This window comes from Phyllopteryx taeniolatus, chromosome 6 (assembly GCF_024500385.1).
Source record: "Phyllopteryx taeniolatus isolate TA_2022b chromosome 6, UOR_Ptae_1.2, whole genome shotgun sequence".
NCBI lineage: Eukaryota > Metazoa > Chordata > Actinopteri > Syngnathiformes > Syngnathidae > Phyllopteryx > Phyllopteryx taeniolatus.
In genome coordinates this window covers 17,814,955-17,830,803 of record NC_084507.1, presented here as the reverse complement: position 1 = coordinate 17,830,803, position 15,849 = coordinate 17,814,955, and the positions used below count along the sequence as shown (strand labels likewise).

General features: G+C 41.3%; 1 protein-coding gene across 4 annotated transcripts in view; it reads left to right on the top strand.

The window, feature by feature from the left end:
- ephb6 (eph receptor B6) overlaps window positions 1-15,849 on the top strand; it is a 54,246-nt gene that overhangs the window by 5,135 nt on the left and 33,262 nt on the right. For 3 of the 4 annotated variants that reach the window (XR_009788854.1, XM_061775740.1, XM_061775739.1), the window contains exons 2-3: window positions 6,419-6,483; window positions 15,112-15,384. Coding sequence is in view for 3 of the 4 variants with exons in the window: in XM_061775740.1 (XP_061631724.1) it covers window positions 6,419-6,483; window positions 15,112-15,384 (338 nt within the window). In the remaining variant the exon portion in view is untranslated. The remainder of the gene's footprint in view (window positions 1-6,418; window positions 6,484-15,111; window positions 15,385-15,849) is intronic. The other variant, XM_061775741.1, reaches the window with a different exon arrangement.

Below are 15,849 nucleotides of genomic sequence, written 5' to 3'. Positions count from 1 at the left end.
ACTCACAAAATGACTCACTCAGTGTAAAATCTGGGCCTATTTAGTTGAACATAAAACAAATATTAATAATATATAGCCAATTTTCCGTTACATTGAAGCACCTTTTTGAGGCCATATGCACCCATATTACTGGACAGTACAAAATTATTTTTAAGCTTGAAAATGTTTGAAAGTTTCGCATTTTATCCATACTTACCACGCTTGGTCATGGTGACATTGTTGACGTACAGTACTCATCGTCGGCAAGTCGCTTTCATGAGCCACGAGGAATTAGTGTGCTTCCTAGTTCCAAAAAATAGCATGCTCCAGACTCCAGAGACTTGTGTTTGTATTCCTCAGAGTTAAGACTGCCGCCGTGCCGCTATCTCTCTCTCTCTCTCTCTCTCTCGTGCTCTCTCTCTCTCTCTCTCTCTCTCTCTCTCTCTCTCTCTCTCTGCGCTGCAAGTCTATGTACAATAGATATAACCATCATGACATGGCCGCCATGTCAATGCCCCAAATTCAACATGGCTGCCACATAGGCACAGGAGGCACATCTTTTGGAATTGGATCGTTTTCTTTTGTATATTTGTAACCTGGAAATCCATCAGTCCCATTCTCTGCCTCCATTGCGCCACAGCGCCAGTAAACAACAGCGGCCAATTCTGGAATTAACAGACTTTGTCAAAAGCAGTTTAAATGACAAATGAAAACTATTTTTGGACACATTATTCAGTCCCAATGGTCCGTTTTTTTTCCGATTTCCTTTATATCTGGGTCCGTTTTATTCAGGTCCCACTCTACAATAAATATGTTTGAAGAAACGTGATGAAAATGTGCAAAGACGGAGAACAATTTAGTACTGAATTGCTGAGATATTGCATTAAATTATTTTTCACTTCCTCAGTTGACCAGATTTTTTTGAGGGGCGGGGCTAAAACGAAGCCAGATGATGCAAACAGGCCTCTGGCATGAGTCGTCCCTCCCCCACAAAATACTGTAAACACCAAGCGACTTTATTCCATGCAGTGGCTTTTCTCTGCAATTGCTACTTTATTGATAATAACTTTGGCCATTTTTCTACCAGTACAGTGTGGAATTGGCCACTTATGTGTTATTTGGGCTGCACTGTCTCTGTTGGGTGTCCCCACGTACAGCGTGTAGCGAATCAGCGGCGAAACTGGACGGCTTCGACTGTAGTTCATTTGTCAAGTTAGAACGAACTGAAAAAAAAACAGAATAGCAAATGTAACTGAAGTGGATATTTAAATGCCATTATACACTACACTCTCCCCACTTAAGTTGTATTACAACCTGGTGCATTTGTTAATAATAAAAGCAAACTCTTTGCCAGATTCTGAAAAGTGTTAAAAGTATCATGTGGCGTGAAAGGAGGTGTGACGCAGACAACAAACACGACACTTTGCAGGCGCGAGAGTGTCGCTGCAAATGCAAAAAATGGAATGAGAGGCGACGAGTTAGAGGGTCGCTCAGCTGTGAGCAAAGCGGAGGAGGTCGCCCGTGATCTAATGCGGGTCACCGCTGCACTGCAGACAGGAGCATTCACACCCACGCTTGGAAACGGCGAGAGACAAACACGATGGCAATGCTCTCATGAGCATCGCAACACTCCGGCGTCAGTTTTTAATGTACACCAAGTCCGAGCCTGCTGTCACTTTTTAGATAAATAATACACAATGGAAGCAGGACGGGAGGAGGATGGGAAGGGGGACAAGCAACGGCGTAACACAAGTCGGACCGCACCATTGCAAAGCTATGCTAATGCAGTATTTAAGTCATAATTACAATAAATATTTGTCTGAAAAACACTTCCAGGCCATAGCTATAAAGCAATCTAATTACAAAAACAGTACAGTAAACAATGCAGTAAACACGACGTATTCTTATGCCATCTGTTTCACCTCAAACTGTCGTATGTCGGTACTGTCGTAAATTTTTTACCACTTGTCTGTGACCCATCCAAAATGGCTGCGCAATCCACTTTTTGGTCCCAACCTACCAGCTGAGTATCACTGTCCATGTACTGTATGTGTTTTCAGGTTAGAGTTTTGATGGAGAATTTGGGGTTTTTACGCTGTATATTATCCTTATAGCCAATAACATGAAGTTAACTCTCTTAAATGAGGTCATGGATTAGGAATATCTTGCTTCTCCAGTTCTCTTGTCGGTAATGCTCCCTAATTCACGTTCCACCGTGCCGTGTTCTGTTTGTCTCAGAAGTGGTTTCGTTTCTCATCCGTGCAGGCTACATCAGTTCTTGCAACAAGGGTTTGTTAGGACCCACTAGCCTGGTGGTGTGAAAACTCAACAATTTGCACTCCAAGTTAGAAGCATCCCCCAAACCCGGAATGGTATAAGTATCGTTCTTTTGGAATGTAAAATGACAGTTGTTAAGATGCCTATTTTGACAAAGTAAGGAGTCGAAAGAAAAGATGTCTTTTCAAATGTAGGGAGTAAATGTAAAATGTCATCAGAAAAATAAATACTCAAGTAAAGTACAGGTACCTGAAAAATCTACATTTCGTAATGAATATTTGTGCTCCCAGTTGGATGGAAGGATGAGTGGGGACAACGGACGTGATGGAGGAGCTGGTCAAAGAAGAAGTGAGTGGAGCAGTGTGCTTTAAAGGCAGCAGCACTTAGGTCCAGATTGCAGACTCAGCACTTCTCGGAGCTGTCAGGAACAAAAGCTGAGTGTTTCTGCTGTCAGATGGGCCAATAACAGAGATGCTGTGGCACTGTGTTTGTGTGTGTGTGTGTGTGTTTGTGTGTGTGACAGAGTTAAATAAAGGGGCTTTTACAGCCAAGTGGCCCTGCCAGAAAATGTCCCCCCGCTTTTTGTCCATGTCGCGAGGTCTTAATCCTCTGAAAGGTGTGCACTCAACGCTTTACGTCCAGATGTCGCCGTGAATTATTCACCATGCAAATGTCACGCCATAAGACATGCATGAGGCTCTCTGACGACAACTGGCTCATGTACGCGTTTGTCTCGCATAGTTAGTACCTCGGCCCCCCACCACAGGAAACTAGATAGACATAAATATTCATTTTTAAATTGCTATACGTGTTATTATTAGTGCTTGGCTGAACTAATGCCCCGGAGCAAAAGTTAATTAAATTTGGAGTGACACGTGTGCAGCATCTGCTAAATAGAATAGCGCTTAATGAATATCTGTTTGTGTGTGGCTCATGCATGACGTATTATATACTGTATTTGTTTGAGGAACCGTTGACATCTGAAAATGGTTTTAAATATTGCTTTTTTTTGGGGGGGGGATTCAGCAGCACATTGGATTTGTGGTTAGCACATCAGCCTTTCAGTTCTGAGGTTCTGTGTTCCGGGTTGCGTGGGTTTTCTCTGTGCACTCCAACTTCCTCTCACATCCCAACAACATCCACGTTACATTCACTAAAGATACTAAATCAAAAGTGTTCACTTATTTTTGTCACTGGCTACATTGTAGTTATGGTTCCCTCAGAGGGCCGTTATGAGTGTAAAAAGGATGTATATATAAAATCACCTTATCATATTATTACATATACACAATTGACCCTGCATTTGATTGTTATTACCGTATATTTATTTAATTGAATTTGATTTGAATTTGAAGTCATGGAAAATAATGACAACAACATACTATTGTTCAATAAATGTTTAGCGAGATTTATAATATCTGTTAAAACAAGGACATTTTCAAATTTAGTACAGATATTCTGCCAATACACATCCATTTCGCAAAAAAACAAACAGGCTTCAGTGGTGCCTTGAGATAAGAGTGACCCGACTTACACATTTTTCAAGATATGAGCCGTCGTGTTTTTCCTTCTTTCTTTCGTTCTTTTTTGGGAGCGAAAATTTTAAATACGAGCGCCGTATGTGGTGGCAGTGAATGTAACTCACTTCACTTCAGAACAAGCAACAATTTGGCATAAAGGGAAATATTCTTCAAAAAAGAGTTTTCAAGATGTCTCTTGCCACTCCCAACTGAACTTTACTGTCACTCTAAACTCTTTAAGTAACAGATATTTCAGCACAAATGATGGAGCAACACATGAAGACAGACAATATAACAATACCCACAGGTATATTTTCTTTATCCTCTGTGAAGAATGATTAATAATGCAGTTTACTTGTGACCATGTCCATGTACGTTTATCTGTATGTCCGTATTATAATGTCCATCGGTGGCCGAGGCACACACAGCAGAAGGAGCAGCACAATGTCCAATGAATTGATGCAAAAATGTGGCTGTTTTTCTGTATGCAGCCCTCAAAGGCCACAGTTTGCACACCGATGCTCTAAATTGTCCATGAATGGTTGTTAGTCTACATGTGCCCTGTGATTGGCTGTTGACTAGTCTTCTGCATATCCAGCTTCTTGCCCAAAGTCAGCTGGGATACGCTTTTACCTCTGAACCTAATGAGGACAAGCACTATCGAAAATGGATGGATGGATGGATGGATGGATGACTCCAGATTTCCACGGGTACTGTTTGGTTTTGTGGTAGGAATTACTTAAAGTCACGGCTTCCGTTGTGAACGCACAGCATGATTGTGTATGTGTTTACACTAGTGACGAGGGGAGGGGGGAGGACAAGGACAAATAAAATGGTAGGGCAGATTTGCTGTCTCCATCTGCAAGTGTAATCCTTAAAATAAATAAATAAATAAATAAAATCTCTCAACAGCTCAGTCAGACCACAAAGGGTGTGTGTGTGGGGGGGGGGTTGTTTAGATAATCCACAAACGATAGCACTTTCTTGCTGTTTGTTGGTTTACGGATGGTCGTCTCTGCCCTAACGTGTGAATTATGAAGGCAGAAAGGAGCAGACAGGTGAGGTGGCCTTTAGGTTCGATGGCAGCCAAGATATCTCCATGCACGGAGGAGAAATTCCTCTACAGTGAATAATCTTGTGTCATGAAATATGAGGAGGAAGGGATAAAAATTGTATGACCACCATAAACAGAGAGGCAGATGCTTCCTCCCTTAACGCATCATATGTTGACTCCCATCAGGAGATAAGCGCCTCCCTTGATGCAATGATAGTCTTTTTGGAAAAAAAAAAAAAAAAAACAGAAAAAGATTCCAACGGGAAGTCATTGCCGTTTCACCGTGCACAGGAAACTTTGGTTAAGCGTGCGCGCACGCCACAGAGGCGAGCACAGACGCTGCCAGACTGGAGCGGACGGCTGCCAACGGGATTTTTGAAGCGAACTGGAAAAATTCCTGTGGCCAGATCCTAAGTGTAGACCCCATCTCAACAGAATGTGTGTACTAACACAAGGGTACGTTTCTGCTTCGAAAAGTGACAAAGCAATCTTTTCCATTCCTGGCTTTTGTAAGGAAAACATTTATTTAGTTTTATTTCTAAACCACAAAAACAGATGTATCCAAAGTGAAAGCAAATTTAGCAAACAAATGGGCAGCATCCATCCTTTTTCATTTATCATTACTTTCATTTATCATATTAGACTCACAGTAACTTGTGTGGTTACTCCTTTTTGCGACTTTCATTCCTTACTTGATTCCTAATAATTTTGTCTTTTGGCTTCATAGCCTTTTAAAGCAATATATGCTGCACAAATCTTTTTCTGTGGTTGTTGGCCTCCATAAGTCAGGGTCTGTCACCCTATCCTGCAGTATTCCTCAAAGGTCAGTTGTAGGGCCTGTCCTTTTTTTTTCCTCTTAAATATGTAGAGTGCAAATTTGACAGTTATAAAATAACTCTTAACTATGAGAGAACTGAATGACTCACAACTCACTTCAGTTGAATGCAGCGAAAAAAAACATTGTTTTAATTGTCACACTTTATATTCAAACACCAAAATGTTCAACCAAACCATATCATTTGGCCTAGTGCTAACAAAAATTAGCATCGATTTTCCAGTAATTATAAACATTCAAACAATTGCTAGTTTAACACACATGAAGAAGCAGTACATATATACAGAAGATGCAAGAATACTCAAAGGCATATATTTTCTCTACTCTGTGGGAATAATAAATATTACTGCATTTTAGTAGGGGACCTTCTCTGCATTCTCTTTGCTGTTTATCACGCTGCATCTACATCCAGCGACCTCAGCGTTGCCTTGCATGTTGCTGCACAATGTGGTACTACACTGAAGTCGCGTGACTCTTAATTCAAACTTGGCTCCAACCTGGAATTCTTCTATGGACCAATAGTCTGCTTCCGACTTTTTATTTAGCAAAGGCCCCACAAAAAGATTTCACTTTAAATCTGAATTCAAGTTTAATTTTTAAAGCTACATGTCCATGTCGCATTGCTTTCTATCGAATGGCGCCTATTTTTTTTTATTCAACATGCTCTTTTTGTTTACAAGTTGCATGCATTTAATATAGGCAAATTGTTGGTGTGCCTTCTAAAAAGATTTTGTCTGTTTGTTCATGTGATAGTGATGCTGCTGGACACAACAGAGTCTACATCAGAACTGGGCTGGACCACCTACCCGGACACAGGGGTAAGAAACTGTAACAGAAACACTTTATATATATATATATATATATATATATATATCTACACACATATATATATATCACCGAATCAGTTGCCAAATACAACGTTTATCTGCCGACATATGAAGGCTCATAAATATTGTATTCAGACGGGTTTGTCCTGGAGGTCCCGAATAAAACCTGGCACTCTTGAATTAAAATAAACCCTCGTTCGAAAACTGTTCTATGACACCAGAATGATCGCTTTCTCAATTACCGGTATGTTTATCGGGCAGAAGTGAACTAAGTTCAGTTCACGTTTGCACAAAATATGAACTAGTTCATGAACTTTCTTTCATTGAACTTGTTCAGGTACAACACTGCCTGTATGCACTCCCTACTCACTGCCTAAAATTATGAACCTCTTTCACACAGAAATCCAGCAAAATCTGGCATTTATCAGCCTTTGCTTTTTACACTAGCAGCACCTAATGGTTAGCATGGTTCAGGGTTCGAATCCCGACTTTCTGCATGGCTTTACTCAACTCTGGCTTCCTCCCACATCAAAAAAAAAAAAAAAAAAAAAAAAGCATGTGAGGTTTAGTGAAGACTCTAAATTCTATGATTGTGAATGCTTGTTTATATGTGCCTTGTGATTGGCTGAACATGCTGGCCAAAACAAGCAGTAAAGACTGTTGAATGACAGTCGTAATAGGGAGGATGATATGATATGAGATGCCGTGTAGGCAAAAAAAAAAGAAAAAAAAGAAGCATTTAGCTCACTCACACACACCAGAAAACATTTCAGTCTCACCAAGAAATCTCACATACACATGCACACACACCCAAAAACTCTCACAAGTGACACACAAAAAACCTCTCACAAACACCAACAAACCTCTCAAACATTTGCCAACCTCTCACTAGCACCAAAAACCTTTCACTCAAACTAAAAAAAATCATACACACCAAAAAAAACCTTTCACACAGACCAGAAAACCTCTCACATTCACATTGAAACGCTCACACACACCAACAAAGCTCACACACATGCATGAACGCACGCACGCATGCACACCCACCCACACAAACACACAAAACACCTCACACACACCAACAAATCTCTCACACACAGTAAAAAAAAACTCTCACACAAACCATAAACCACATACATGAAAAAGTTATATTATTCACCCAAATCCCTTTTACTAGAACAAAAAACACTCATAGTTAGAAATAAAAGATGTTTTTAGGTGTGTGAGAGTTGTTGTTTTTTTCTTTTTCCTGTTGAGTGTGAGTGTTTGTGTGCTTGAGAGGTAAAGGTTTTATTTATTTTTTGCCGATACGGCACCTCATATGACACCCTGGTAGTGAATGACTGACTTACGATTACAGTGATTTATATATATATATATATATATATATATATATATATATATATATATATATTTTTTTTTTTAGTTGTACACAGAGAGTGTTCAAGGTGTGGACACCTAAGGCCGTGTGCATGGAAATGTGTTGGTTGCCCTGTAAAGTTGCAGCCTTTGTATCATATCTTGAAATGTACAGTCACATTATAACCTCAGGCGACACCATGAAGTTAACTCGTCTGCCTCACTGTCGAAAGGCTCAAATCTCCACCATAGATGTGAATGTAACAGTGAATGCTTCGTTCTCTATGCGCCTTGCGATTGACTGGCGATCGGTCCAGTGTGTGCCCAGCCTCTTGCCCAAAATCCATCTGGGATCTAGCCCAGCCGTGATCATGAACAGGATAAGAATGGCTATCTGGATTATAACCTTAGATGTACACGTGTCATCTCCTATACTGGAAATCACTGTATGATTACAAGCTACCGCAAACTGGAAGCATCTTTCCTGGAAAGAGCATTTAAAAAAGGTCAAATTATACAGATGGTGTCAGGGTTTTCTCTCCATGACAGAATTGGCCTTTTAGATCAGTCACATGATGACAGCCTGCAAATGTAAGGCTGCACTTATTTGCGTTTATCTCCCAAGTGTGTAATTTCAAGGTGTGTTGAATGTTGGCGACCCGCCACAAGGCCAAAAAGATTTCGTAACTCGCCTTTAAGACCACGAACAGGGCTTACATTCCACATACATGTGCTTTGCCATGTGACTCCATCCATGATGAGATTGCAGTGATTAATCCATGTGTGCCATTCTTTATGTGCCATTCTTTCTTTGTGTGTGTGTGCGCGCGCGCGCATGCCTGATTGTGTGAGTCTGCCGGGGGTCAAGTCCTGGGTCAGTAAAGTTCATTCATCTGTGAGTGATTGTTGCTCAGTACTAATATGTCTCCTAATTACACACACGCACACACATACACCTTTTATCCATTGTCATCGTTGAGTGAAAAGTGAACAATAATTTAAACATCATATAAATTCGCCACAATGTGTCGTTTATAAACTCATTACAAAAGGGCTTTATGTCCTGAGAACACTTGGCACGCTATTCTATCATGAAGAGGAAATAACCGCTACCTGGGTTGGTTTAGTCTTTGATTTTTCTTTTAATAAGTACTGGTTTCAATTTAGGCGGCACGGTGGCCGACTGGTTAGAGCGTCAGCCTCACAGTTCTGAGGACCCGGGTTCAATCCCCGGCCCCGCCTGTGTGGAGTTTCCATGTTCTCCCCGTGCCTGCGTGGGTTTTCTCCGGGCACTCCGGTTTCCTCCCACATCCCAAAAACATGCATGAATTGGAGACTCTAAATTGCCCGTAGGCATGACTGTGAGTGTGAATGGTTGTTTGTTCCTATGTGCCCTGCGATTGGCTGGCAACCAGTTCAGGGTGTACCCCGCCTCCTGCCCGATGACAGCTGGGATAGGCTCCAGCACGCCCGCGACCCTAGTGAGGAGAAGCGGCTCAGAAAATGGATGGATGGATGGATGGTTTCAATTTAAATTCTGAGTGTACATGGTGGAACTTGGGTATACAATATAAGGGGAGTGACTTTTGTTACACAATACAAACGGCAATTAAACATCTTTTTAAAAAAATATTGCTTATAGTAATTACTATAGTAATAGTAGATCTGCAGTAAATAAAGTACACATCAACTATTTTCCAACAATATCACAGTGCCACAATAATTTATATATTGTGGGGAATAATCTACATAATAATATAATAACTATGAAAAAGAAGAGAAAATGAGTGGAATTAGTGTGTTGTTTTTTTTAAATTATGAAATGCAATCATTTTAATATAACAATATTATAACACTTCTCATCATACTTGCATAATGAGGTCGATATCACTAAAAGTGTCTTTGGTGCCCTCATCAGATTCACTGAGTCATTATGAAGATGTAGTAGAATAATGAAACTCTGAGGTCTTATTGTAAGTGGACAAAAATTTGCATACATACCACAACAATGATAAGTCTGTTAAATTATGTTTCCTTCATTTTACATCATTTTTGCCCCCCATTGGATGATTCTGGCATGTCCCATACACTGCTCTTCTAACTACAGTGAATGATACCTAACCAAATTCTCTTCACATGGTTTTAGTGTCGTCCACAAGTTATTTGATAAAATGAGTCATTTTGATCATGTATGTATTTTTTTCATAATCATATTGATCATTTTGCATGTGTCCTTGGAATTGCTACCATCAAGTGTGTACAGTAGTTGGATGTTGTCAAGATTAACGTGTCTACCCTGTCATAGTGACACATTTAATTTTTAAACTTGTCAGAGATTCCAAATATATTTGTTAAACAGTTCAAACTCAGCTTGTGTACCAAATCATGTTGCTATGTGACGCTCCACCTTGTGCTCATAAAATTTTAACCAGTTAGCCAAAAATATCCACCCTGTCGTTATACACCCTGTCAGTCACAGATACAAACAGTACATAAAATAATTTTACATAAATTGATCAAATGTAGGATTTGTGAATGCAGTATAAAAAAAAAAATACAGGCACTGGCCAGTGGATTTCAATTGTCAGTCCTCTAAAAGTACTCCAAAATGACATCTAAGTCTTGTTTGGCGTGTGGTGCAAGTGTGTGTGTGTGTGTGTGTGTGCGCGCGCGCGCGCGCGTGCGTGCGTGCCTGCCTGCACGCGTGCGTGCGTATGCAAGCACACGTCGTGCTTGTGTGCATGATGAGAAGTGCTTACGAGATGGAGATGCACTTTTATTGCCAGAGGCAACAAGCAAAGAAACAGATCAAGGGATTTGGTGGTGGTGGTGGTGGGGGAGGGCGGTGGGCATTATTAGTTATGTGTCTGTGCGTGTCTTTTTTTGTTTAAAACTCATACTTTTCTCTCTACATACCATCTTTTCCTAGGCTCCAGGGCACATGGATATTCTGTGTCCTTGCTGTGTCTCCATGCCACCTGGCCACCTCCCCTTCCTCTTCCTTGTTCTTCTTATTTGAATCCCCACAACTACCCTTTTTGTTCTGAGTCTCCACACCAGACCCCGTGACTTCAAGTGTCAAAGCTTCTTGCATTCCTATAATGCCATTATCATTCCACAAGTGTCTACCTTGGCTCCATCATGTTCATATGTCTAGTAATGTACATATGTGTGTACTGTATGCATGTGTGTCCTGGTTTGGGGTCTTAAACGCCCCCCGCCCCCCCAATGTCCTTTGTCACCGGAGGGATTTCGAGACTCACCGGCATTTCAGTTCAAATCAAATCACAAATATGAGTCGTCCCTATTTGTCCCTATTTCCACAGAATCATCCGCCCTTCCCCCTCGCCCCGCATGAAACTGCCCTCTTCTCTCACGGGCCTGGGGTCAGAAAACAAATGAAAGCTGTGGCTTTTTGTTCCACACAGGTAAAGCAGGTTGTGCCAACCGGCTGTTGCTACTCATACCTGGAAGTCATCACTCGGTCATGTGGTCAGGCGTCTATTTTGTCCAATGCAAGTATCAAAAATCTGCTTTTGATCCACAGCGGTACAGTGGTACCTTGACTTACAAGTGACCCAACCTTCCAAGTTTTTCGAGATATTAGCCATCGCTCTGACGATTTTCCTTCTTCGACATGCAAGCAGTGAACAACTTACTTTCAAAACAAGCAGCAGTTTGGCACATAGTGAAATATTCTTCAAAAACGAGGCTACAAGTAGTTTGTCAGTTCCAATTGCTTTTTACCGTCAAACTAAAACAAAGAGAGTTACATGTGTACCCTGCGATTGGCTGGCGACCAGTTCAGGGTGTACCCCACCTCTCGCCCGAAGATAGCTGGGATAGGCTCCAGCACACCCGCGGCCCTTGTGAGGATAAAGCGGTACAGAAGATGGATGGATGGATGGATGGATGGAGTTACATGTTAAGTGAAATCATTAAACTTTGCCTTAAGAAGGCCCCCACTAGCTTATTGCTAACATATCATGGGAAACGCTATTGACGGGCTAACAGTTAGCATCAATAGTTGCGGTGTTATAACCCTTTATGCAACTAATATGATTTGAACACAAACAGTAGAGCAACGCATGTAGACAGACAATTTCCCAAGAGTCACAGGCATATGTTTGTTATCCTCTGCAAAGAAACTACTAACATTATAGCAGTTTACTGAGTCACAGTAGTTGGGAAACTATTCTTCTTCGTTTGTGTCTTGTATGACTGTATTATACTGCCAAGGCCCGCACACTAGAAGGAGCAGCAGAATGAATTGAATTGAAGCATTAAATCATGAAGCGCAATCTGTTTAATTCTTCACATTCTATTTAAATATCATTTCTCTATGTTTATAAGAAGTACAATATTATAGATGTTATTTTCCTTATTTAAAAACACATTCTCATTTTTTTTTTTTTTTTTTTGGGTGGGGCAGACTGTAACAGATTCATGGCATCTCCATTAATTTCAATGAGGAAAGACGATTTTGAGATTCGAGTGTTTTTGAGTCACGAGCGTGCTCGTATCTCAAGACACCACTGTAATGTTGTGTTCAGTAAACGACTGAAAAGGCATCTGCATCTGTGGCTCCCCTTGCCCACATCCCAAGGTAAAAAAAAAAAGTTCATATGAAAAACTTGGAAGCAAATCTCTTTTTTTTTTTTTTTTTTTTCTGTTTTATAGTATCTCAGGGTTGTGGAGGCGTTGTGGCCGGCTGTGTACATGTGTTACCGCTAGTTTCCGCTTGTCTCAACTAGAGCGTATTACCGTACACTCCTTTTATTGTGACAGCACAGCCGAGTCTTCTTATGTGCGCCTCATCATTATTATAATTGGACCAAATGTTGTGCGATGGTGCAGATCTTTGTGACAACCGCAAAACTCATTGCACTGCCTCTGAATGGGTGTTAGAACCTATTGTGACACCCATTCTGCATGCAATTGTTGCATGGAGAATGGGGATGATGTCGAGGCCTAATGCAGAATTCCGGTGTTACTACAGAAAATGGATTTAGGACTACACGAGCTTCAAGACGAGCCTTTTTCACACTCGCTGTGGATAACTGGTGACGTTGAACCCCAGGGTTTACATTTACATTTTGACTCATCACCACGGATTGTCGTAGAGGAGGCCTGCTTTTGTGCCGCCGGGTTTTCTCCATGAATGAAGCGCTCGAAACCCATGACAGCATAGACTGTATTAGAATTCACCAAAATATGACACCGTTAGCTTATGCTTATGTTTATGATGTACACTTGTACTACAGTCACGCTCGTGTTCACAAGCCCAGGATTGCACGAATAGAACAAAATTCTAAGCTGTGTTTATAACCATAGGAGACTTAACTTTGATTTGTAACTAATGATCAATAGAAAAATTGCACTGGTTAAAATAATTTCAAGGAGATAAAAATAACAGACAGTAAGCCATATTCAGAACAAAATGCTACATGATTTCAATATTTGGGAAAAGGGATGAATCTTTTTTTTTTTTTAACTTGGAAGGTAATTGGTTGAATGCAGTGGGGTAAAGTGGGAGGGTCCAAAAAATATTAGTAGAAGGAAGGGTCATAGTGGTTAGCACATCTGCCTCACAGTTCTGAGATTCGCGGTTCAAGTCTCAGCTCCAGCCTGCCTGCCTGCAGTTTGTATGTTCCCCCCATGCTTGCGCGGGTTTCCGCTGGGTAGTCCGGCTTCCTCCCACTTTCTAAAAACATGCATTAAAGATTCTAAATTGTACATAGGTGTGAATGTGAGAGTGAATGATTTACGGTTGTCACTCTGAAATATTTTTTGAGTCGATTGTTCCACCGATTATTCCATCGATTAATCGAATAATGGGCTAAAAATGTAATTTGCATAAAGGTTATTTTCCGATTCTTGTTTCTTAACCAATTATTGGTTACTGATGAATGCAAAGGACTACTAGTTTGATATACATTTCTGAGGCTGCTTCAGGTTCAACTACAATTTCAGGTTATTCATACTACGGCTGCATCCATCCATCCATTTTCCGAACCGCTTATCCTCACTAGGTTCGCGGGCGTGCTGGAGCCTATCCCAGCTGTCTTTGGGCGAGAAGTCGGGTACACCCTGAACTGGTCGCTAGCCAATCGCAGGGGTACTGCGGCTGCAAATAACGATTATTTTCGTAATAGATTGAAATGATTAATATTTTTTTCCATAAGTTGATTATGATTCAGTTACTGGTTTGGTCAGAAAATTGGCAAAAATGTTGATCATTGTTTTCCAAAGTAAGAGCAGATATTTGCAACTGCCTTATTTTGATCAAACACAAAAATAATCAATCTGTGTTCATGGAGGACTACAGAAATCGGAAAATATTTACAGTTGAGAGGCTGAAATCAGAGGATTTGGACAATTTTATGTTAAAAAAGGTCTCCAAAGGATTCATCGATTATCAAAATAGTTGTTGATTAATTTGATTTGTCCATTATTCGATTAATTGTTGTGCCTCTATTTTTGTCCCACAATTGGCTGGTGACCAGTGCAGTGGGAATCCCGCCTGTTGCCCCATAGAAAATGAATGGGTTGATTGTAGGAGAAGTTGTAGTGTCCGTAATTTAGAAAAAGCAGCATTTCAGAGTTGCAATGGATGCCTGAAAAGTCTCGCTTTGCGCCCCGTCCCTAGCCATTTAACAGGCAGTCGCAAGCTACGAGGTCTACAAATGTTTCATTCGTGTTTGCAATGTGACAGACAAACATGACGTGGCTGATAAATTACATGTACGCTCTTGTTTTGTTTTGGCTCACTTGCACGTTGCCAGACACAAGGGAACTGACAGTGGCCCTAAAGGAAGGAAAGGTGTAAATAATTTGACTTGCCTCGAGCGCTGGCAACCCACGCACGCATTTAAACAATTGTGATTGGACAACTCCATGAAGCTCGGCTCCGGCCTTCCTGTGTGGAGTTGGCACGTTCCCCTTGTGCTTGCATGACTACCCAAGCCTCTTTCCACATCCCAAAACGGTGTTAGGTTCACTGAAGACTCTAAATTGTCCATAGGCGTGAATGTGGGTGTGAATGGTTGTTTGTCTATATTTGCCCTGCAATTGGCTGGCCACAAGTCCATGGTGTACTCTTGCCCAAAAGCAGCTGGGATAGGCTAATGAGGATATGCACTATAGAAAATGGAGGGAAGGACCGTTAGGTGCAATTTTTCCTACTTTTACACCCTTCTTAAATCCAGCATACTGTACATTTTTTCAAGTACATTTTAAAGCTCACAATGTGGTTTCCAGTGGGACGAAGTGAGCGTCCTGGACGACCGCGGGAAGCTCATCCGGACGTTCGAGGTGTGCAACGTCAACCAGAATTCCCGCACAAAAGACAACTGGTTGGCCACGCCCTTCCTGTACCGCCACGCTGCCCCGCGGGTCTTCATCACCTTGCGCTTCTCAGTGAGAGACTGCGCCAGCCTGCGGACGCCGTCGCCCACCTGTAGAGAGACCCTCACCTTGTACTACAAGCAGGCTGACAGCCAGCGGGAACTGGAGAGAACCTGGGCGGCTGAGGTGAGGCTGTTGCTATGGAGATGATGAAACCCTAATATGACTGTATTGGCAGTGCTCCACAGAACAGAGGACATTTTTTAAAAGCTTTATTCAACCCAAAGACCTTTTGGTTACAGACTACTCGCAAAAAGTTAGGAATGCAGTGTTTCCGAGTTTTTCGTAATAAAAGCTGTTTCACCGATTTTTTTGTTTTGTTTTTTTTGCTTCGACTTGCGAGCACAGACTTGAGATACGCGTGCTGTGTCGTGGCAGTGGCACAATTCACTTCACAACAAGAAGCAGTTTGGCAGATACAATTAGTGAACAGTTCTTTTAAAAAGAGGCTTCAAGCTAAACATAAGCAAAGAGAATTACACTTTGTGTATTTAAAACAACCACATAGCATAGCCTTTCAGTCTGCTAGCCTAATGGTGATGCTAAATAGCCTCTATGTTGTGGTGATTAAACCCGTTAAGCAACACAAAC